The sequence below is a fragment of the Lolium rigidum genome, chromosome 5 (genome assembly GCF_022539505.1).
Source record: "Lolium rigidum isolate FL_2022 chromosome 5, APGP_CSIRO_Lrig_0.1, whole genome shotgun sequence".
Taxonomy (NCBI): domain Eukaryota; kingdom Viridiplantae; phylum Streptophyta; class Magnoliopsida; order Poales; family Poaceae; genus Lolium; species Lolium rigidum.
This window is the reverse complement of record NC_061512.1, coordinates 261,972,386-261,996,445: the sequence shown is the minus strand read 5'-3', so window position 1 is coordinate 261,996,445 and position 24,060 is coordinate 261,972,386. Positions and strand designations below refer to the sequence as shown.

At 44.0% G+C, this 24,060-nt stretch overlaps 1 protein-coding gene across 1 annotated transcript; it reads left to right on the top strand.

Moving 5' to 3' along the window:
- The first annotated feature begins 5,141 nt into the window (after window positions 1-5,141).
- Window positions 5,142-5,873, top strand: LOC124657552 (cytosolic sulfotransferase 12-like). The gene has a single exon (XM_047196085.1). It carries the CDS (start codon window positions 5,142-5,144, stop codon window positions 5,871-5,873), a length of 732 nt encoding a protein of 243 aa, XP_047052041.1.
- The last annotated feature ends 18,187 nt before the right edge of the window (window positions 5,874-24,060 follow it).

Here is a 24,060-nt window from a genome sequence, read left to right as displayed (position 1 = left end):
TTTAGCTAAACGGAAGTGGAAAGGATGTCAAAAGTGTTGTTTTTGTGATTCTACTGAAACCGTTAATCATTTGTTTATTCAGTGCCCTTTTGCGAAGATAGTATGGCGTATGATATATCTCTCATACAACATTCCACCGCCAACTAATATTACTAATATGTTTGGTAGATGGCTTAATGGTGTGAACAAAAATGACAAACAAAAAATTCGTATTGGTGTATCGGCCATTTGTTGGGCTATTTGGCGGACTCGAAATGATTTGGTGTTTAACAAACAAAGTGGAACTAACTTTTTGAAGGTTATCCGGCGAGCTGCTCATTCAATTCAGCAATGGGTTTTCCTTCTCCCGGTGGAGCAGCGGGAGGATATGGTTATTGGATGCAACCGGATGCTACAGGTTGCTCAGGACTTCTTTTTCCAGGCTACTGGGTGGCGGCATCTTAATAGAATAGCAAATGCATAGCTTTTCTGAGTGCCATATTTTTAGTTGGTTGATTCATATATCGACCTTAGCCTTTCCATGATTGTAATAAGTGATGATGAACATCTGGTGACTTGAGACTAAAGATTAATAAAGTAAGCCGTGTGCATCTATTGATGCAGAGGCTGGGGCTAAGCTCCTTTATCGAAAAAAAAATAGGGACTTGAATTGTGTTCTCGTCCTCACTTGTCGGCATTACTCGTTTATGATGTTTTCTTTTATTGTCACGTCTTTCACTTATCGATGGTGGCTGGTGCTACAACCACATGACGCATCGAAAACTGTTTAATTCTAGGCTCGTCGGTGCAAACACTGCTGTGGATGGAGCTTCGATGATCAGCTTCAACGCTTTTCTTTTTAATTTAGGGATTAGGATGTATTAATTCGTGAGTTTAGGCATGCATGAGATGGAAGATTTGCTTGCATCCGGCCTAGCTAAATCGTGAGCCTAGGCATGCAGTGGTTGCGGCGACAGATATCACGCCTTGTAGACTACATGCAAATACTTCAGCGACTCGAGCAGAAGAACAATAATGCAAGGTCCCCCAGGGCTCAGGCGGGCAGCATATCCGTACCATTATTTTCTTCCCTCAAAATGATTCAACAGTACGCCTTCTCGATCCAACTGTTTCTCTTCAGCTTTTGTGGAGGACAACTCCACGTCTCCACCAGCAGATCGACGTAGCAAGCACACCCAATACCCCGTCTGGTAGCAGCGTCGGTTCAGTGGGTTTAAAAGCGTCGGCACTGGTTACTTCCATATTTGAATTCAAAACAAACAGGTGAATTACATTTAGTTTTTAAGAAGTTGTACAGATTTTAAAGTTCATTTACTTAAAACTTATCTGGCCCTAATCCAGCCGAGCCGTGGAACATGTTGTAGTTCAGCTTGGCGCCACCTGGACCGCTGCCACTAGTGCCTTCTTTGTTGTCTTTTCCGCCATGGGGGCAAGCGACGGCTTGTAAGCTATTGAGAGTGCCTTCACAATCGCCGCCTCTGTTGTTCTAGCCGTCGTCGCCGAGGTCGATGAACTTGCCGCTCTCGCGCGGAACACCTCAAGGAAAACGGCTACAGAGCCGCCGTCACGTCATATCATGACTTGCGTAGGGCCATGTTGAGCCCTGACTCGTCATTCGGGTCGGCAGGGTCACGCATCGTCACATGTGCTTGCGGGTCCGCCAACCACGCCCGCTCTTCCTCCTTGACCCACTACTTTGTCAACTATGTTCGACGCTTCCGAGTTGGTCCATATAGGATGAGGCCGGCGTGGGTGTGATAGAAGCTATATTGGGACGTGGCGGATAGAAGAGAGATATTGGGATCACGACCGAGCACCAATTTCATGTCCGTTGGGCTACTGGGGATACGCTAGAGATGATGATTGGCAACCCGGCTATTTAGACTGTGGGAAACAAATTCACCTTTGATAGACATGTCGTGAGGACCCCTTGTGAGATAATTTTCACCGTTTGTTCGTTTGTCAGATATTTGGGAAGGACTAGAATTCAAGAGCGAGGTGTTGCAATGGTAGTTTTATCCAGGGTGCACACTATTGTCGATGGAGCTTCAGTCGATGATGATCATGAGAGTTTGAGTTGTTGCTTCTACAGTTTGTTGGTTGTGTGTTTGACAACGTCGAGGGGCCAATGGGTTTGTCTCGTCATCGGGCTTATGCTCGTGCTTTGTGTGTTGTTGATTTGATTGGCAACCAGTTCACTGGCGGAGCTATGTAGGGGCCGAACCGGGCCATGGCCCGCCCAGGTTTTGGGCCAAAAAAACCAGGTAGTATGCATCCCATGTCCAGCCCAACTGCAACCCACCAAATGACCAGAACGTCCACCCCTCTGCCTCGTTGACTCAGGAATTCTCGCTCGACCTTCCCTCAAAAGAAAAGGAATTCTCGCTCGACCTTCCCTCAAAAGAAAAGGAATTCTCGCTCGACCAAGAAAAGCACTGAGTCAGAGCAAGGCGGAGCTAGGTTTGGAAATTGAGAAGGGCAATCGGGGGAAGTAGGCGGAGGCGAAGCAGGGCGGCACGGCAGCAGCAGCAGCACCGCCCCCAGCAGCGCCGGACCGCCGCCCATCACTGCAGCCCGCCAGCCCGCAGTCACGCACACATTCACGGCCGCACGTGCACGGCGCTCCTTCCAGGCGGTGCTGCCGCGTCCAGCTGCTGAATCAAGCCGATGATCTTCCCAATTTCTATGTACTGGTAGTTTCTTTTTTCCCAAATCCCTAGTTAGCAATAACGACTGTTCTTTGTAATGATAATTCATACTGGGTGGTAATAGCTGTTCTCTGAATTTGTTTTCAGTTTTACAAATTTTAACAGTTATGGGGAAGACAATTCAGAGAAGGATCGGTATTGTTTTGAAAAGAAAAAGGGATGATTATCTTGCCAATAATCTGTTAGTCAATATAGTGGGTGATATTTTGGAGACATATAGCTAAGAAGATGTCATTGCAGATTTTAGTGGTAAAAAATATCGGAAAGCTGATTTGTAGTATCAAGTATGTATGCCTGGCCTGAACATCTGTAGTCTAGCTCCTTAGTTAGTATCTTTTGGTATAGCTTATTTTGCTTGTACTAATATTATATATGTACAATTCGTTGATCTGTAACCAATTCACTGATGTTTAACAAAATGGTGTGTTTGAGAGCAATTTTCTGTGCTCTTTTCTTGCACTGGCCCGCCCATAATTTTCCTCATAGCTCCGCCACTGAACCAGTTGATCTTGTGGACTGTGTTTTCGCCATGTGTAGCTTGTTCCCATCCGTGGTAATTTCATCCATCTTTTAGTTTTTATTTAATCATTGAATTCATCACTCGACTTGACGGACGTACTCTAGGATGATCAGGATGATCTTTCGGCTCCCAACGATGGTTCTATCCCGGTCGACATCACATATTGGGCTCTTCCCCTGCCAACGTGCCATCTTCACCAGATCTACGTCACACGTGGCAAGTGGCCACTGAGTTACTGATGTACCTGCCTTTGTTCTCTCCCAAAACGATGCGCAAAGATCTTGTAGACGGTCTTCTTGGATGTATTTCTAAATTTCTCATGGTCCTATCTATAAACATTAGTAGGATAACTATTTAAAAAAAAACATGAGGATAACTGTTCTTGATCTATACATGTCCTAATTTTTTTTTTGCGAATTTTGATCTTCATTTTCTTAAATATAATTTTAGGCGCTAGGCTGGAAAAAATAAACTAGAGTAATGTGCTTCCACCTGTACTAGCAAGGGAAAAAAATAGCAATAGATAAAATAGTATGGTTCTTCTCTAAATGTTATGCAATTTATAACGTGCTAGTAGCACGCTATTTTTTCAAATAGCATTTTGTAAAATAATAGAAAATTGACAGGTGTAGCATGTATATCAAGGATTTTATCAGATAAAAAATTGTTCAGAGTAATACATGCATGACTAATTAACCAGTTTTTACTAGATATATCGATATATCAACACGTTTTCCCTTCCTCTCATAGAGACAAAACATATATGACGAAGACAAGAACTACGTAACTGAACTGAACTAAGAAGTACATAGCTGAACTAAACTAAGAACTACAGAGCTAAACCATGGTGTTTACGGGATACAGCTACCACTAATGAACTATTTGGCCAAGTTGAAACAGAACCTGCAAGGATGAAACTAGATATGACTGACGCATGAGATCGAGCTCCTAGTCGAGGCACGCGTCCTCCTAGTCATTCTGGTCTGGAGGTCCCACGTGGAGACGTCTGGGCAAAACTGGAGGAGATTGGCGCTGCTGCTGTAGCCGCCACCACCACAGCAGCGGGGGAGTCAAAAGTGGCGACTGATTGTTGCTAACTTAGGATTGAGTTGAGCTAGATTGAAATTGGGGGCTCGTGGGCTAACAAATAGTGAGCTTAGAGCATCTCCAGTCGCGTCCCCCAAAGCGTCCCCCAAAGGGATTTGGGGGACGCCGGCTAAAAAAACGTTCCAGTCGTGTGCCCCAAAGGCCGCTTCGGTCCGGACGTGCTTCAAATATTGTCCGGCGTCCCTAGCCCATCCCCTGTGTATAGAGTCTCTACCGGGGACGCCGGACACAACTTTTACACTTACTTTTTGTTTGGAGGTCGCGTTTGGGGGACGTGGCTAGAAAAGGGACCTTCTCCAAACGGAAATTTTGTCCGGACGTCCCCCAAACGACTAATCCGGCGCTTTGCCCGGACATCGTTTGAGAGACGCGACTGGAGATGCTCTTAGCGCCGCTAATAGCGAGATTAACGCCATAGCGAACAAATTATTCATAGTGTAGCGTTCACCTTCTAAATACGATATAGCCTCGCTAAAACGCTGAAATAGCGTGCTATTTTTTTCCATGTGTACCTCGGGTGAGAACATGACATCACACCTCAATAAGTCATCATCATGCTGCTGAATTCATCAATCCATGCGTGGTGATCACTGATCAATAAGGACAGCTCTACCAGCAAACGCCTTCAGCATGGCTCCATCAGTCCATGCGTGGTGATCACTGATCAAGCTCAACCTCTCACCGCGCGTCCTTATAATGCGCGACGAGACAACTAGCAGAGTATACATAAGGGCACAGCTGGTGCGTGATACACACTTGTAAGTCTAACTGTGCTGCGGCAGCAGAGTACACGGCACACGCCGGCGATGGCTTCTTCCTCTCGCGAGGACGGGCCACGGGAAGATGCGTCCGCGGCGGCGCCGACGTACGCCGGGATGGCGGACCTGGTGCCGGCGCTTCCGCTGGAGACGCGGTGCCCGCCGTTCGCGCTGCGCCAATACAACGGCTTCTGGCTGCCGGAGGCGGCGCTGCTGCGCGGCATCCCGGCGCTACACGCCGGCTTCGCGCCGAGGCCCGACGACGTCCTCCTCGCCAGCTTCCCCAAGTCCGGCACGACCTGGCTCAAGGCCCTCGCGTTCGCCATCGCCAACCGCGCCGAGCACCCGCCGTCGTCCGGCGACCACCCGCTCCGCGACAGCAACCCGCACGACCTCGTCCGGTTCTTCGAGGTCGGTGCCGCGCTCGCGGGCAGGACCGACGACGGCATGGACGCCGCCACGGCCGAGCTCGAGGCGCTCCCGTCCCCGCGCGTGCTCGCCACGCACCTCCCCTACTCCCTCCTCCCTCCGTGCGTCCCCGCCGCCAGCCGGATCGTGTACGTCTGCAGGGACCCCAAGGACGTGCTGGTGTCGTCGTGGCTCTTCACCAGGCGCGCGTCGGCGAGCCTCGGAGTTGACACCGAGTCCTTCACGCTCTCGGAGGCGCTCGAGCTCTTCCGCGAGGGGCGGTGCTTCTACGGCCCGCAGTGGCGGCACGTGCTCGAGTACTGGGAGGCGAGCCGCCGCACCACGAGTGTCGCCGTTGCGTATCAACTCTGACGAGCGACGTCTGACCATGGGTGATAGTGAGTGACACAGCTGCGAGCGTTCCAAACGTAGAAATTGTTAAGCTTCATGCACTGGCCATTTGAACCAAAAGTCCAAACTGATGGAAAGGGGTAGACAATATACTTATACACGTCAACATTCCTCTCACGTGTGACGGGAAGACGAGATACACACGGCAGGAAAGAGGCAGCGCGAGGCCGGATACACACGGCAGGACGCTGCGGGGATTTTTTATTTAGTATAAATTATGAAAGCCATGATTTGAACTCGAGACCTGGGGCTCTGATACCATGTTAAGCTTCATGCACTAGCCACTTGAACTAGAAGTCCGAACTGATGGAAAGGGCTAGGCAATCCACATATACATTTCACAACACCCCCACTCGTGGGAGAAGAGAAAGTCAACACGTGAAAGAAGAAGAGCACACCGAAACAGGACATCAGCGGTGGCTAAAGAGGGGGGCGGGGGGGGGGGGGGGCAACAACAATTTTTAGGCTTAATTGCGAAAATCATGTGAAAGCCATGATTTGAACTCGAGACATGGGCTCTGATACCATGTTAAGGTTCATGCACTAGCCACTTGAACCAAAAGTCCAAACTGATGGAAAGGGGTGATGTGAAGTGTATAAAGTAGATTGCCTAGCCCTTTCCATCAGTTCGGACTTTTGGTTGCGTTGATTAGTGCATGAAGCCTAACAAGGGGTAGGCAATCTACTTATACACGTCAACAGAAATGATATCCGCCGTATCAACAATTCGATGCAAATTGCACCCCGCGACACAGTTAGGCAGAACCTTTGTTGATATGGTACTAGTACAAATGCCCGTGCGTTGCCACGAGAAACAATATAGAAATTTTTACCGCATATGCAATGAAAACACACGGCAAATTCACACGATGAAAAGAGATGGCTAGATAATATTGCAAAAAAAATACTTTGCCTAAAAGATAGATCAATATGAAATGTAATTCTACATCATATGCATGAAGGCAACAACCAATAATTATCTCTGCATGCCAAGATTTCACTTCATTCCTATCTTGCAGCAGACAACTTCAAAAAATAACTTTCATATGCATTTGAAATTAAAGCCGTCTTCCTTTGACTAATTTCGTTTTTAATCCATATACATCTTAACGGTTACATGTTTAGAAAAGACCCTGAAACAAATAAAAATAATATCATGTTTCATACATGATGTAAAGCTTAAAGTGAAAGATTGTTTCTAAGTAGCCTAAGGTTGTCTTCAAGACACATGCAAAGTTGCAAATGCAAAAGAGAATGTATCTAAGAGAATATATGCTTTTTATTTACATAGACAGAGTAATAGAAACATCCATATTCTTGAGATTTCAATTAGGGGCGCAAATATCTCGCTTTTTCTACCTATCATTTAATTATCCTAATTTATCCATCTGGCCTTACTAAAATGCTTTCAATCAAGACGAAAAACATTATTGTTTACCACAATAGCTTAATATAATCAACACTACCAACACATCGAGACCTGCCACTACTGTAACCTGCAAAACTGAACTAAATCAGGGTGCTAATTCGAGGAAGATCATATTTTTCTAGTTCTAAGAGGATAAAAGTCCCACATCGACCATTACATCTAAAATATAATTGACTGCGGAACGGGAACATGGAGAGGTACGTAGCTCTTGCCTTTAGCCCTCTACATGCACACATCCTCACAGCCTTTGTACTTTGACCACGGCCCTAGCATATAGATGTACATATGCAAGCAGAAAGAGGGGTCAGAATGAAGCATAATAAAAAAAGGTCTTCAGTAGAGCTATAATGTTTTTTCCCTTTAATGCTCTAAATTTTTGCACATAAATCGGTAATGTTTATTACTACAAAACGACCTAATATCTATATCTATCATTCGGTTATAGAAGCTAACTACATAATGCTGTCTAAACTTGATCTCACATTCTTTTCATGATAGAAATAGAAATAAAGACAACTTTAAACCTTTGTTGACATAAAACAAAGAGAAAACGCCCAAAGATAATTCATTCATAAAGAAAAAGGTGTTGGCTAGTATAGCAGTATTGAGCCTTATTACCTGAATTCCCCATAGATGTCTAGCATACACCGGTACCTACTCATGATAATCTGGTTGATACCCTTGGCTAGTTACATGAAAAAAAGGAAATGATGTGATTAACCTACAGTTGTACCTTATGTGATGGTTTAGAAAAATACACCATATTTGACTCACCCCGTTGTTGATCTGCTAGTGCTAGACCTATCCTCCCTCCACGCGAGTGATACGTCTCCAACGTATCTATAATTTCTTATGTTCCATGCTAGTTTTATGACAATACCTACATGTTTTGTTCAAACTTTATGATGTTTTGATGCATTTTCCGGCACAAACCTATTAACAAGATGCCGAAGCGCCAGTTCCTATTTTCTGCTTTTTTTGGTTTCAGAAATCCTACGAAGGAAATATTCTCGGAATTGGACGAAACAAAAGCACACGGTCTTATTTTCCACGAAAGGTTCCAGAGCACCGAAGAGGAGACGGAGAAGGGCCACGAGGCGGCCACACCCTAGGGGGGCGCGGCCCCACCTCTGGCCGCGCCGCCCTATGGGGTGGGCCCCTCGGGTGCCCCCCTGCGCTGCCCCTTCGCCTACTTAATCCCTCCGTCGCAAAAACCCTAGTACCGAGAGCCACGATACGAGAAAAGTTACTGAGACGCCGCCGCCGCCAATCCCATCTCGGGGGATTCAGGAGATCGCCTCCGGCATCCTGCCGGAGAGGGCAATCATCACCGGAGAGCTCCACATCACCATGCCAGCCTCCGGAATGATGCGTGAGTAGTTCATCCTTGGACTATGGGTCCATAGCAGTAGCTAGATGGTTGTCTTCTCCTCTTGTGCTATCATGTTTAGATCTTGTGAGCTGCCTGATGACCCACAAGTATAGGGGATCGCAACAGTCTTCGAGGGAAGTATTACCCAATTTATTGATTCGACACAAGGGGAGACAAAGAATACTTGTAAGCCTTAACAGCGGAGTTGTCAATTCAGCTGCACCTGGAAACAGACTTGCTCGCAAGAGTTTATCAGTAGCAACAGTTTTATAGCAGTAGGAGTAGTGAAATAACAGCAGCAGTGAAATAAAGACAGCAGTAGTGATTATAGTAAACAGCAGGATTAAAATACTGTAGGCACAGGGACGGATGAACGGGCGTTGCATGGATGAGAGAATTCATATAACAATCATGGTACAGCATTTGCAGGTAATAATAAAGCGGTATCCAAGTACTAATCAATCAATAGGCATGTGTTCCATATATAGTCGTACGTGCTCGCAATGAGAAACTTGCACAACATCTTTTGTCCTACCGGCCGGTGGCAGCCGGGCCTCTAGGGAAACTACTGGAAATTAAGGTACTCCTTTTAATAGAGTACCGGAGCAAAGCATTAACACTCCGTGAACACATGTGATCCTCACATCACTACCATCCCCTCCGGTTGTCCCGATTTTTGTCACTTCGGGGCCATTGGTTCCGGACAACAACGTGTGTATACAACTTGCAGGTAAGATCATAAAACAATGCATATCATGATGAAACAATAACATGTTCAGATCTGAGATCATGGCACTCGGGCCCTAGTGACAAGCATTAAGCATAACAAGTTGCAACAATATCATAAAAGTAACATCTACGGATACTAGCCACCATGCCCTAACAATCTTGTGACTATTACATGATCAATCTCATCCAATCCCTACCATCCCCTTCATCCTACAGTGGGGGAATTACTCACACATGGATGGGGGAAACATGGCTGGTCGATGGAGAGGCGTCGGTGGTGATGGCGGTGAAGATCCCCTCCAATTCCCCGTCCCGGCGGAGTGCCAGAACGGAGTTTCTGGTCCCGAGGCGGAGTTTCGCGATGGCGGCGGCGTACTGGATGGTCTCCGGAAATATCGACGTACCCCCTGGCATTTTTAGGTCGAAAGGCGTATATAGTCCGAAGGAGAGCGTCGGGGGTCCGCCGAGGCGCCCACACAACAAGGCGGCGCACCCCCCTCCTGGGCCGCGCCGGCCTAGTGTGTGGGGGCCTCGGGCCCCCACCTGGCTTGCCCTTCTGGCTCCGTCAGTATTCTGGGAAAATAGGGCCTTTCGCATAACTTCCGAGGATTTTCCTGAAAGTTGGATTTACGCACAAAAACGAGACACCGAGCAATTCTGCTGAAAACAGCGTTAGTCCGTGTTAGTTGTATCCAAAATACACAAATTAGAGGCAAAACAATAGCAAAAGTGTTCGGGAAAGTAGATACGTTTTGGACGTATCAACTCCCCCAAGCTTAGCTTATTGCTTGTCCTCAAGCAATTCGATTAACAAGCTGAGTGCGATAAAGGAACTTTCACGAACACATTTGTTCATATGATGTAAATATTCTCATGATATGGCAAGTGCTTAAGCAATTCATAATAAGGTACATGCAAATAAAGTCATCTAGTAATCTGTGTCAATCATAAAAGAGATACCAACAAACTAATAACAAGCATCATGAAGCACTTCAATAAGCCAGGATTGCAATGTTCATAGAAGGATATGATAAAGTGGTATCTCGCTTGCCTGTATTTGTAGCAAAACATAAATGCCCAGGCACCTCTGAAGTTCATAGAAAGACTAGAAGTAAATTTGTCAAAGATAAAAGCATCAAAGTCATACCACAGCTAATCATATTTTGGGACAAGCATATTATACTAAGAATGACAGTCATGCTCTCAAGAAGGTGCTCAAAGAAAGGATGGTGACTCAACATAAAAGTAAAAGATTGACCCTTCGCAGAGGGAAGCAGGGATTAACATGTGCTAGAGCTTTTCATTTTCAAAAACAGAAGTAAAATTATTTTGAGAGGTGTTTGTTGTTGTCAACGAATGATAGTGGGTACTCTAACCACCTCGCCAACCATACTCTCAAGAGCGGCTCCCATGAAGGACGTTATTTCTACCAGCAAGGTAGATCATCCCTCTTCTCTTTTGTTTACACATGTATTTTAGTTTCATTATGGATGACACTCCCCCCAACTTTTGCTTACACAAGCCATGGCTAACCGAATCCTCGGGTGCCTTCCAACATTCACAAACCATGGGGAAGTGTCTATTTGCAGGTTAAGTTGCTTATCGATGAATCGAGCAAAACACGTGAAGAGAATTATTAATGAAGGTTGATTAATTGGGGCTGGGAACCCCGTTGCCGGCTCTTTTTGCAAAATTATTGGATAAGCGGATGTGCCACTAGTCCATTGGTGAAAGTCTGTCCGGAGTAAATGACAAGGTTGAAAGATAAAACACCACATATTTCCTCATGAGCTATAGAACATTAACACAAATTGAGAAGTAGTTTGAAGGTTTAAAGGTAGCACATGAGAATTTACTTGGAATGGTTTGAAATGCCATGCATAGGTATTTATGGTGGACACTTTGGAATAACTTGGTTTTCAGATGTTTGGAAGCACGAGCAGCGTTCCCGCTCGGTACAAGTGGAGGCTAGCAATAGGCTGGGAAGCGACAATCAAGAGAGCAATAACTTGTCATAATCATGCTTGCGACAAAATAAAATTAACGGAGGCATAAAAGTGATACAAGAACTCTGAAACAAAGTAGATCAGCGAGGCTTAATTGACTTTTGTTTAGTCATATGCATGCGTGAGCATGTGCCAAGTCGATTCAAGTGAATTATTCAGAGGAGGATAGCACAATGTCATACAGATCTATGAATAAAACAATGCAAGCAAATATCCATGACATGCTACTCATTATTAATAAATTAGAACTAATTATGAGAGATCGTAAACTACTATACTTTCATTAAATGACATATACCTCATATGAACCAACTAAGCATGCTCACATGGATGAGTATATGTACAAAAATGAAAACAAATAGAGTTCATACCAGCCTCTCACCACAGTCAAATTGCCGTAGATCGTCATTATTGCCTTTCACTTGTGCAACTTGAATAATAATATGAAATGAAACCAAGCTCCAACCACCGGAGACCTCTGAACTCCCTAATGAACTTTACAAAACCAAAGAAGAACAACAAATATTTTTGGTGTTTTCGGGTTAGAAACAAGAACAAAAGGAAACAAGAAAACAAATCAAAATCTTTTTGGGTTTTCTCATAGCAAACCAACGATAGCAAATAAAATAAAATAAGAGCAAAGAACCAAATAAACAAATGGTGAAGAGAAACAACAGAAATATTTTTGGTCTTTTTGTGGTTTAGGAAAGAAACAAAGCGAAAACAAGACAATGTAAACTAAAAGAAACACAGAAAAGCAGGATGGCAGAAATCTGCCAAAACCTGACAGCAGTACAGAAATCGAAACTAACAAAAATCTTCCATTGCTCAGCTCAAAAAGTGTTCAACTAATGAAAGTTAGATAACAACCTGGGGCACACGCTCAAAAATTTGCAACTCAAAATAACGTTCTGGCTGTGCGTACGAATGTTTTTGGTAACAACCCAGAATCTGTTTTTGGACAACACTTCCCCAAATATCATCTCCCTCCCATTAGAAAATCACTCTAAGAAACTAAACAAGTATGTACAAGTATGCAACAACCATAATATGCAAAGAACGAGTGATGCCGGTATACCTCCCCCCAAGCTTAGGCTTTTGGCCTAAGTGGAGTTCATTCCCACGGTCCCCATGAAGTGGTGTCTCCGTAGTATGACGAAGAACGGCCCGGTTCTAGGTATGTGCTTGAAGAAGCAACAGGGTACGTGACGGTGTAGTCGTAGGAGGGCTCAGCGTCCTCGGAGTCATGTTGCTGGTGGAAGCCTTGTATCTTCAGTTGCTCATCCACCTCCTCCTTAGAGCGCGACCATGGTTTCCTGCCAATACTGAACAAATCTGTTTGGGGCAAGAGGACTTCCCTCTCATCCCCGTCAGCAAATAACATTCTATAAACAATATTATCCATACTAGAGTCAATTGTAACAAATTGGTGACTCTTCATAGCAGCAATATCTAACTTAACAGGTGGTATTTCTACATCAGTAGGGTCAAGAGGGAGATCAAGACGTGCCAAAATACGCGATGCAATTATTCCCCCATAACTAGGCCCCTTGTTACACAAACGGCGAGCAATAACAGAACCAAGATGATAAGGTGTCTCCCCAGTGAGTGCAGCAATTAAGAAAGCAAGATGATAACACTAGTGTTCTCCCTACCAAGAATGCTAGTAGCAAGGTAATAAGCAAAATACTTAATGGCGGGGAGTTGAATGTTTCTTATCTTGCCACGCTGAATGGTGCGGCAATCATCATTTGTAATTTCTCGATAGAGCTCCAGCAAAACCCTGGGTTGTCCTCAATCTTCCTCGTTGTACCTGCAGGGGCAATACCCAATGCGACACAAAAATCCTTCAACTTCATAGTAACAGGATTACCATAAATCTTGAATGCAACCGTCGGGTTGAAGTGCTTATTGTTGAACTTGAAGCTCTCCACAAAGATTTTAGTGAGCATGTAGTATTGCTTCCTCTCATCCTCCATATAGGTGGTTAAACCCGCCTTTCCGACGAGAGTCAAGAAATCATCCAATAACCCTGCATTGCTCAAAAATTCATAGCATGGAAAAGATGAAGCATTAGGGTCTCCATTGCCCTCATCGAAGCTTGGTGCAATCACGTCCTCATTATAGGATCGTCTAATCCGAGTGGATGCCCTCGAGGGCCTCCCCGTGCTCGTCGTCTCTCCTTCGAACACCTCTCCAAAGTTGTAGTTGTTCATTTACCTTCTCTGAAATTTTTTCAACAATCATTATAAAATTTGATTTCAAGGTGTATAATTGAGGGGAACTACTATAGGAACTTGCTAGAGTACTAAACATGCATCAAAACTAGTTTCTACCACTTAGAACAAGCATGCAAGCTCACTAAACATGTTACCTACAGCAGCAAAATATTCAATATATACTTAACCAAACAAAATTCTAATTGGACAATCAAAGGAGTCACATACCGGAGAGCAAATGTGCCAAATTTCGAGAGCAAATCTGGGCTGAGCAAAGAGATCGAGAAATCGCGAGTTCTTGAGCAGAAACGCGAGTGAGAGAAAGTGAGTACGAGTTTTTTCAGGAGAGAGAGTGCAATGAGTGAAAGAGATGACGAAGTGGGGCAAGGAGGGGCCCACACACCAGGCTGGCGTGCCCCCCTTGCTGGCCGCGCCGGCCTGTGGGGTGCCACCCTGGGGTGCCCCACTGGTCATCCCCAGGTGCTCCCAGGTGCTCCTTCGAAAAATAAGATTACCAGTATAATTTTTGTAAATTTTTGAGAACTTCGAAAAATGCACATTTACAGGTGTTAAATTAATTATTACTGCGCAGGAAAATGATTTCCAAAATCTTAAACAACTAAAGCATATTGCAAAACAAAAAGTGCTACAGCAAGTAAAACAAATGGAGGGAGAAAGAAAGAAAGAAATGTTGTTTAGCTCTCTTATGCATTAAAATATACTTGTTAACAAGGTTGATCAAGTCTTGCTACCAAATAAATTTTATATGACATAAGAAGAAATAAACCTCAAATCAATCATGTTACCTTATATTGAATTGATATGGATCCAATCACAAGAGTTTGATATTCTTCTTTAGGCTCATATATAGGACAATCAATGGATCCCACTTTGATAGTTTTCACATTAAAAATTGTATTAACTCCATATACTTTATCAATCCTCTTGGGAAAATAGACAGTATGTTCCTTGTCATCAACATTGAAAGTAACCTTGCCTTTATTGCAATCAATAACAGCCCCTGCAGTATTAAGAAAGGGTCTCCCAAGAATAATGGACATATTATCATCTTCAGGCATTTCCAACACAACAAAATCAGTTAATATCAAGCAATGTTGAGTAACTTGAACAGGAACATTTTCACATACACCAACAGGAATAGCGGTAGATTTATCAGCCATTTGCAAAGATATATCAGTTGGTATCAAGTTATCTAAATCAAGTCTCTTGTAAAGAGAAAAAGGCATTACACTAACACCTGCTCCCAAATCACATAGAGCAGTTCTAACATAATTATTCTTAATGGAACAAGGAATAGTCGGTATACCTGGGTCTCCCAGCTTCTTTGGAACCTTACCATTGAAGGAGTAATTATCGAGCATAGTGGAAATCTCCTCATTGGGAATTTTCCTTTTGTTAGAGACAATATCTTTCATATACTTTGAATAAGGAAGCAATTTAATAGCATGAGTCAAAGGGATTTGCAAAAATAAAGGTTTCATCCAATCACGAAATTTATTATAATGTTCCTCCTCCTTTGATTTTAGTTTCTTAGCAGGAAAAGGCATTTGCTTTTGAACCCAAGGTTCTCTTTCATTACCATGTTTCTTTGTAATAAAATCTTCTTTAGTGTACTTTTTATTTTTATCATGCTTTTCGAGGTTCTTTTTCAATTTCTTCTTTATCGGGAGCATCATTCTTATCATTATCTTCATCATGTTCATTACCACTTTCGGTTTCAGCATCGGAAATAGAAATACTATTAGGATCATTAACGGAGTTCGAGAGGATTCTACAACGGTTTTATGTTTCTTCTTCTTTTTCTTAGAAGGACTACTAATTTCTTTAGTTCGTTGAGAATCTTGTTCAATTCTTTTGGGGTGCCCTTCAGGATATAGAGGATCCTGGGTAGAAACACCGCCTCTAGTTGTTACTTCATAAACATGTTTCTCTTCATTATTATTTTTTAACAAGTCATTTTGCACTTTAGTAAGTTGATCAATTTGAGTTTGAATCATATCAAAATGTTTAACAAGCATCTTAACATCATTGGAGGTTCTCTCCACAATATCATGATTACTAATAGCTTGAGAATTTTCCATTAGATGATTCTCTACTCTCATATTAAAATTACTTTGCTTAACAATATAATTATCAAATTCATCTAAACATTGATCAGGAGGTTTTGAATAAGGAATATCACCTCTATCAAAGCGTTGAAGAGAGTGTACCTCAATTGTAGATGAAGGGGGAATTATCTTACATAAGTCTTCTATAGGAGGTAAATTCTTCACATCTTCAGATTTAATACCCTTCTCCATAAGAGATTTCTTGGCTTCCCTCATATCTTCATCATTTAATTCAATCATACCCCTCTTCTTCAATATAGGTGTCGGAGTTGGTTCAGGTGTAGACCAATCATCATGATTTTTGCTTATCTTTGCCAATAATTCTTCGACTTCGTCCGGAGTTCTCTTCCCGAAAACACAATCAGCACAACTATCCGGGTATGCCCTAGACTCAATGGTTAGTCCACTATAAAATATATCAAGTAAATCATGCTTTTCCAAATCATGTCCAGGCCGAGCTCTAATAAGAGAGCAAAATCTTGCCCAAGCTTCGAGGCAATTTCTCTCCATCTTCTTGATCAAAACTATAAATTCTCTGCAGAGCCATATGTTGAGCACTAGCGGGAAAGTATTTCCGAAAGAAAACATCAAGCAAACAACTTGGACTATTAATAGAATCAGGAGGCAAATTATTATACCAAATCTTAGCATCATCCTTTAATGAGAAAGGGAAAATCTTAGCAACAAAATAAGTACGCATCTTAACATCATCAGAAAACAAGCTACTTGAAGTGGAAAGCTCATTCATATGTTCTACAGCACTCTCTTTTTCAGTACCACAGAAAGGTGTTTTCTCAACAATAGATATATGAGATAAATCAAGAGCAAAGTCATAATCCTTATCCTTAATGTTTATAGGAGATGTGGCAAATTTAGGATCAGGAGACGGTTTATATCTAACAGCATGTTGTGCAATAAGCTTTTTAAGGTTACTTGTACTAGTAGTAGCATTGCATTTATCAATAAAATCATCATCAAGTTCCACATAATCTTCATCAAGATCATCAATCTCAGGTGAATTAACAGGTGTAACGAGTATTTTCATTAGGAGTTTCAGTAATTTCAATTTGTCTAGACCTAGCAATTGTAGCATCTAGAAAAGGACCTAATGACCCAGCATTATCAAGCACAGTAGAAGCATCATCAAAATTATCGGAGGAATTTTCAGATTCAGCAGAAATACCAACACGTGAAGTTTGTGGTGGTGAAACAAGTTGACTTATCACAGATGGTTAATCAAGAGCAGCGGAGGTACTCAGAGTTGTACCTTTTCTTGTAGTGGATGGTAATATGGCAACTTTAGTATCGCGAGGTTTACCCATGATGGAGAACTTGCAGCGAACAATATCAATCCAAGTGAACCTGCAAATAAAGCTATGCTCCCCGACAACGGCGCCAGAAAATAGCATTGATGACCCACAAGTATAGGGGATCGCAACAGTCTTCGAGGGAAGTATTACCCAATTTATTGATTCGACACAAGGGGAGACAAAGAATACTTGTAAGCCTTAACAGCGGAGTTGTCAATTCAGCTGCACCTGGAAACGAGACTTGCTCGCAAGAGTTTATCGGTACCAACAGTTTTATAGCGGTAGGAGTAGTGAAATAACAACGAGCGAGTGAAATAAAGACAGCGATAGTGATTATAGTAAACAGCGAGGATTAAAATATCGTAGGCACGGGGACGGATGAACGGGCGTTGCATGGATGAGAGAATTCATATAACAATCATGGTAGGGCATTTGCAGGTAATAATAAAGCGGTATCCAAGTACTAATCAATCAATAGGCATGTGTTCCATATATAGTCGTACGTGCTCGCAATGAGAAACTTGCACAACATCTTTTGTCCTACCAGCCGGTGGCAGCCGGGCCTCTAGGGAAACTACTGGAAATTAAGGTACTCCTTTTAATAGAGTACCGGAGCAAAGCATTAACACTCCGTGAACACATGTGATCCTCACATCACTACCATCCCCTCCGGTTGTCTCGATTTCTGTCACTTCGGGGCCATTGGTTCCGAACAGCAACGTGTGTATACAACTTGCAGGTAAGATCATAAAACAATGCATATCATGATGAAACAATAACATGTTCAGATCTGAGATCATGGCACTCGGGCCCTAGTGACAAGCATTAAGCATAACAAGTTGCAACAATATCATAAAAGTAACATCTACGGATACTAGCCACCATGCCCTAACAATCTTGTGACTATTACATGATCAATCTCATCCAATCCCTACCATCCCCTTCAGCCTACAGCGGGGGAATTACTCACACATGGATGGGGGAAACATGGCTGGTCGATGGAGAGGCGTCGGTGGTGATGGCGGTGAAGATCCCCTCCAATTCCCCGTCCCGGCGGAGTGCCAGAACGGAGTTTCTGGTCCCGAGGCGGAGTTTCGCGATGGCGGCGGCGTACTGGATGGTCTCTGGAAATATCGACGTACCCCCTGGCGTTTTTAGGTCGAAAGGCGTATATAGTCCGAAGGAGAGCGTCGGGGGGCCGCCGAGGCGCCCACACAACAAGGCGGCGCGCCCCCCTCCTGGGCCACGCCGGCCTAGTGTGTGGGGGCCTCGGGCCCCCACCTGGCTTGCCCTTCTGGCTCCGTCAGTATTCTGGGAAAATAGGGCCTTTCGCATAAATTCCGAGGATTTTCCTGAAAGTTGGATTTCTGCACAAAAACGAGACACCAGAGCAATTCTGCTGAAAACAACGTTAGTCAGCGTTAGTTGCATCCAAAATACACAAATTAGAGGCAAACAATAGCAAAAGTGTTCGGGAAAGTAGATACGTTTTGGACGTATCACTGCCAATCATGATCAGGATCATCTATTTGTAATGCTAGATGTTGTGTTTGGTGGGATCCGATGAATATTGAATACTATGGCAAGTTGATTAATTGATCTATCATATATGTGTTGTTTATGTTCTTGCATGCTCTCCGTTGCTAGTAGAGGCTCTAGCCAAGTTGATACTTGTAACTCCAAGAGGGAGTATTTATGCTCGATAGTGGGTTCATGCCTCCATTGAATCTGGGACAGTGACAGAAAGTTCTAAGGCTGTGGATGTGCTGTTGCCACTAGGGATAAAACTGTTGGAGATATGCCCAAGAGGCAATAATAAAGTGGTTATTATAATATCTTTGTGTTTATGATAAATGTTTATATACCATGCTATAATTGTATTAACCGAAACATTGATACATGTGTGTTATGTAAACAACAAGGAGTCCCTAGTAAGCCTCTTGTATAACTAGATTGTTGATTAATAGATGATCATGGTTTCGTGATCATGAACATTGGATGTTATTAATAACAAGGTTATGTCATTAGTTGAATGATATAATGGACACACACCCAAATGAGCATAGCATAAGATCAAGTCATTAAGTTCATTTGCTATAAGCTTTCAATACATAGTTGTCTTAATCCTTCGACCATGAGATCATGTAAATCACTTACACCGAAAGGGTACTTTGATTACATCAAACGTCATTGCGTAAATGGGTGACAATAAAGGTGGGATTAAGTATTTGGAAAGTGTGAGTTGAGGCATATGGATCAACAATGGGATTTGTCCATCCCGATGACGGATAGATATACTTTGGGCCCTCTCGGTGGAATGTCATCCGATTAGCTTGCAAGCATATGAATAGTTCATAAGAGATCACATACCACGGTACGAGTAAAGAGTACTTGTCGGTAGCGAGGTTGAACAAGGTATGGAGATACCGATGATCAAACCTCTGACAAGTAAAATATCGCGAGACAAAGGGAATTGGCATCGTATGTAAATGGTTCAATCGATCACTAAGTCATCGTTGAATATGTGGGAGCCATTATGGATCTCCGTATCCCACTATTGGTTATTGTTCGGAGAGGAGTCTCGACCATGTCTGCATAGTTCGCGAACCGTAGGGTGACGCGCTTAAGGTTCGATGTCGCATAAGTAGATTCGGAATATGAGTTGGAGTCCGAAGTTTTTGTCCGGAGTCTCGGATGGGATCCAGGACATCACGAGGAGGTCCGGAATTGTCCGGAGAATAAGATTCATATATGGGAAGTCAATTTCCGGGGTTCGGAAAAAGTCCGGTGTTTTGGCCGGAGCTTCTAGAAGGTTCTAGAGGGCCACCAGTGGGCCCACCACCCCGGGAGAGGCCACATAGGCGCCACATGGCATAGTGGGTCCTACCCACCATGACATGTGGGCCTAGGCCGGCCCCCCCTTAGAGATAAGATCTATCTCTAGTTTTTTTTTGAGATAAAGATCTATCTCTAGTTTAAATGGTTTAAATCTAGAGATAAGATTTATCTCCTAAAATAAATGGTTTAAATTAGGAGATAAGGGGGAAAACTTGGGGGAGGAGTTTGCCCCCCCATGTGGCCGGCCAAAGAGGGTTGGTGGGCCCTAGGGGAAACCCTAGGCTGACCCCCCACCTATATAAAGAGGGGAGGGGGTGGCCGGCCAAGCCCCCACACCATTGCCTCCTCCTCTGGCCGCCTCTCCCTCCACCATACGCTGTCCGGGCTTAGGCGAAGCCCTGCGGCTTTCTTCCTCCACCACCACCACCACGCCATCGTGCTCGCTGGACGTTGGAGGAGATCTACCACACCTCCGCTGCCCGCTGGAACGGGAGAGGAAGGAGCTTCATCGACACCGTACGCGCGACCGAGTACGGAAGTGCTGCCGGATTGCAGCACCGGGGACGATCGTCTACACCAACAACGAGATTAATCTCGTAGGCTTTGGAATCTTCGAGGGTTAGTCTCATCTCCACCTCGTTGCTTAGATCTAGTAGATTGGATCTTGGGTGTTCCATAGATTAGATCTGTTGGTTTTATTCGCTTTGCGGTAGGAAAATTTTTGTTTTCTATGCAACGAACCCCATCAGTGGTATCAGAGCCACGTCTATGCATAGATCTGTTGCACGAGTAGAACACAATGGTTTGTGGGTGGTGATGCTTTTGGTGCTTTAGTTTGTGTACTTTGCTTCTTGCGGGATGGTGGGATGAAGCGGCCCGGGCTAACTTTACATGACCGCGTCTCATGAGACTTGCTCCACGCTTGACATGCAACTTGTATTGCATAAGTGGCTTTGCGGGTGTCTGTCTCTCCCACCATAGTGAAGATTGTAATTTGCACTTCTATTGTTAACACTAGTATCACCGTTGTGGTTCATGTTCGTAGGTAGATTGGATCTTACTCGAAAACCCTAAACCACGTAAAAGATGCAAACCAAATTAGAGGCGTCTAACTTGTTTTTGCAGGGTTTGGTGATGTGATATGGCCATAATGTGATGATGATTATATTCGATGTATGAGATGTTCATTGATGTATTATGGCAACCGGCAGAGCCTAATGGTTGTCTTTAATTTTTGTTAAAGACCTCGCGTGTCTATTCATCATGTAATAGCTTTATTCCAAGTAGTTGTTATAGTAGCTATAAGTGATGGACAACCATGAAGCGGCGCCACCGACCTTGACGCCATCGCTGGTGATGATGGAGATCATGTCCGTGCTTTGGAGATGGAGATCAAAAGCACAAGAAGAAAGGCCATATCATATCACACATTATGAATTGCATGTGATGTTAATCCTTTTATGCATCTTATTTTGCTTAGATCGCGACGGTAGCATTATAAGATGATCCCTCTCACTAAATATCAAGATAATAAAGTGTTCATCCTTAGTATGCACCGTTGCTAAGACTTGTCGTTTCGAAGCATCTCGTGATGATCGGGTGTGATAGACTCTACATGTGCATACAACGGGTGCAAGCCAGATTTGCACACGCGGATACTAAGGTTGCCTTGACGAGCCTAGCATGTACAGACATGGTCTCGGAACACGGGATACCGAAAGGTAGAGCATGAGTCATATGAATGATATGATGAACACTTTGAGTGTTCGCCTTTGAAACTACATCTTTTCTCGTGAAGATCGGACTTGGTGTAGTGGATTTGGTTCGTGTAATCACTAAGACAATGCGAGGAATGTTGTTTTGAGTGGGAGTTCACCTAGTTAATTTAAGAATTAAAACTGAACTCATTTTATCATAAACTTAGTCTAAACTCTTTGCAAATATGTTGTAGATCATGGCGCCCCTCCATCAATTTTAACCAGTTCCTAGAGAAAGAAAAGCTTAAGGGCAATGGTAGCAACTTCACCGACCGGTCCCGTCATGTGAGGATTTTCCTCACTGGCGTGAGCATGCAATTTGTGCTCGAAGCACCGCTAGGTCCCCCACCACCTCCTGCAGTGTCCGAGGACATAAAGAATGTTTATGAGACTCGGGTAACTCGGTACTCCGAAATTCAGTGTGCCATCTTGTGCAGTTTAGAGGCAGAGCTCCAAAAGCGTTTTGAGCACCACGACCCATGTGAGATGATGCGTGAGCTCAAACTTATCTTTGAGACTCATGCAGCCGTGGAGAGCTATGAGGCCTCGAAACAGCTCTTTAACTGCATGATGGAAGAGGGCAGCTCCGTTAGTGAGCACATGTTCGCCATGTCCGGACATGCGAAGAAGCTCAGTGACTTGGGGATTGTGATCCCTAACAAGCTGGGTATTCATCGTGTCCTCTGATGGCGTGTAACTCACACGTTCGTTGGGAAACCCCAAGAGGAAGGTATGATGCGCACAGTAGCAAGTTTTCCCTCAGAAAGAAACCAAGGTTTAATCGAACCAGTAGGAGCCAAGAAGCACGTTGAAGGTTGATGGTCGCGAAATGTGATGCGGCGCAACACCGGGATTCCGGCGCCAACTAGGAACCTGCACAACACAACCAAAGTACTTTGCCCCAACGAAACAAGTGAGGTTGTCAATCTCACCGGCTTGCTGTAACAAAGGATTAAACGTATCGAGTGGAAGATGTTTGCAAAGAAAACAGTAAAACAAGTAGATTGTATGCTATGTAAAGAATAGGACCGGGGTCCACAGTTCACTAGAGGTGTCTCTCCCATAAGATAAAAGCATGTTGGGTGAACAAATTACAGTCGGGCAATTGACAAATAGAGAAAGGCATAACAATGCATATACATGACATGGTAAATATAGTGAGATTTAATTGGGCATTACGACAAAGTACATAGACCGCCATCCAACCGCATCTATGCCTAAAAAGTCCACCTTCGGGTTATCGTCCGAACCCCCTCCAGTATTAAGTTGCAAAGCAACGAGACAATTGCATTAAGTATGGTGCGTAATGTAATCAACAACTACATCCTTAGACATAGCATCAATGTTTTATCCCTAGTGGCAACAGCACAACACAACCTTAGAACTTTCATCACATCGTCCCGGTGTAAATGCGGGCATGAACCCACTATCGAGCATAAATACTCCCTCTTGGAGTTAAGAGTAAAAACTTGGCCGAGCCTCTACTAGTAACGGAGAGCATGCAAGATCATAAACAACACATGAACAATAGATTGATAATCACCATAATCATAGTACTCACTATCCATCGGATCCCGACAAACACAACATATAGAATTACATATAGATGATCTTGATCATGTTAGGCAGCTCACAAGATCTAACAATGAAGCACAACAAGGAGAAGACGACCATCTAGCTACTCGCTATGGACCCATGGTCCAGGGGTGAACTACTCACTCATCACTCCGGAGGCGACCATGGCGGTGTAGAGTCCTCCGGGAGATGAATCCCCTCTCCGGCAGGGTGCCGGAGGCGATCTCCAGAATCCCCCGAGATGGGATTCGCGGCGGCGGCGTCTCAGTAAGGTTTTCCGTATCGTGGCTCTCGATGCTGGGGTTTTCGCGACGGAAGCTTTAAGTAGGCGGAGGGTCAACGCGAGGGGCCACACGAGGGGCCCAGGGGGCAGGGCCGCGCGGCCAAGACCTGGGCCGCGCCGGCCACCCCCGGCCTCCTCGTGGCCCCACTTCGTTAGGTCTTCGGTCTTCCGGAAGCTTCGTGCAAAAATAGGACCCCGGGCGAAAGTTTCGTCCAATTCCGAGAATATTTCTTTACTAGGATTTCTGAAACCAAAAACAGCGAGAAAACGAACAATCGGCTCTTCGGCATCTTGTTAATAGGTTAGTTCCGGAAAATGCATAAATATGACATATAATGTGCATAAAACATGTAGGTATCATCAATAAAGTAGCATGGAACATAAGAAATTATCGATACGTTGGAGACGTATCAGCATCCCCAAGCTTAGTTCCGCTCGTCCCGAGCGGGTAAAACGATAACAAAGATAATTTCTGAAGTGACATGCCATCATAATCTTGAT

Bases quoted from the DNA above. Each gene is read 5' to 3' on its own strand.
- LOC124657552 (XM_047196085.1), top strand. From the start codon at position 5,142: ATGGCTTCTTCCTCTCGCGAGGACGGGCCACGGGAAGATGCGTCCGCG.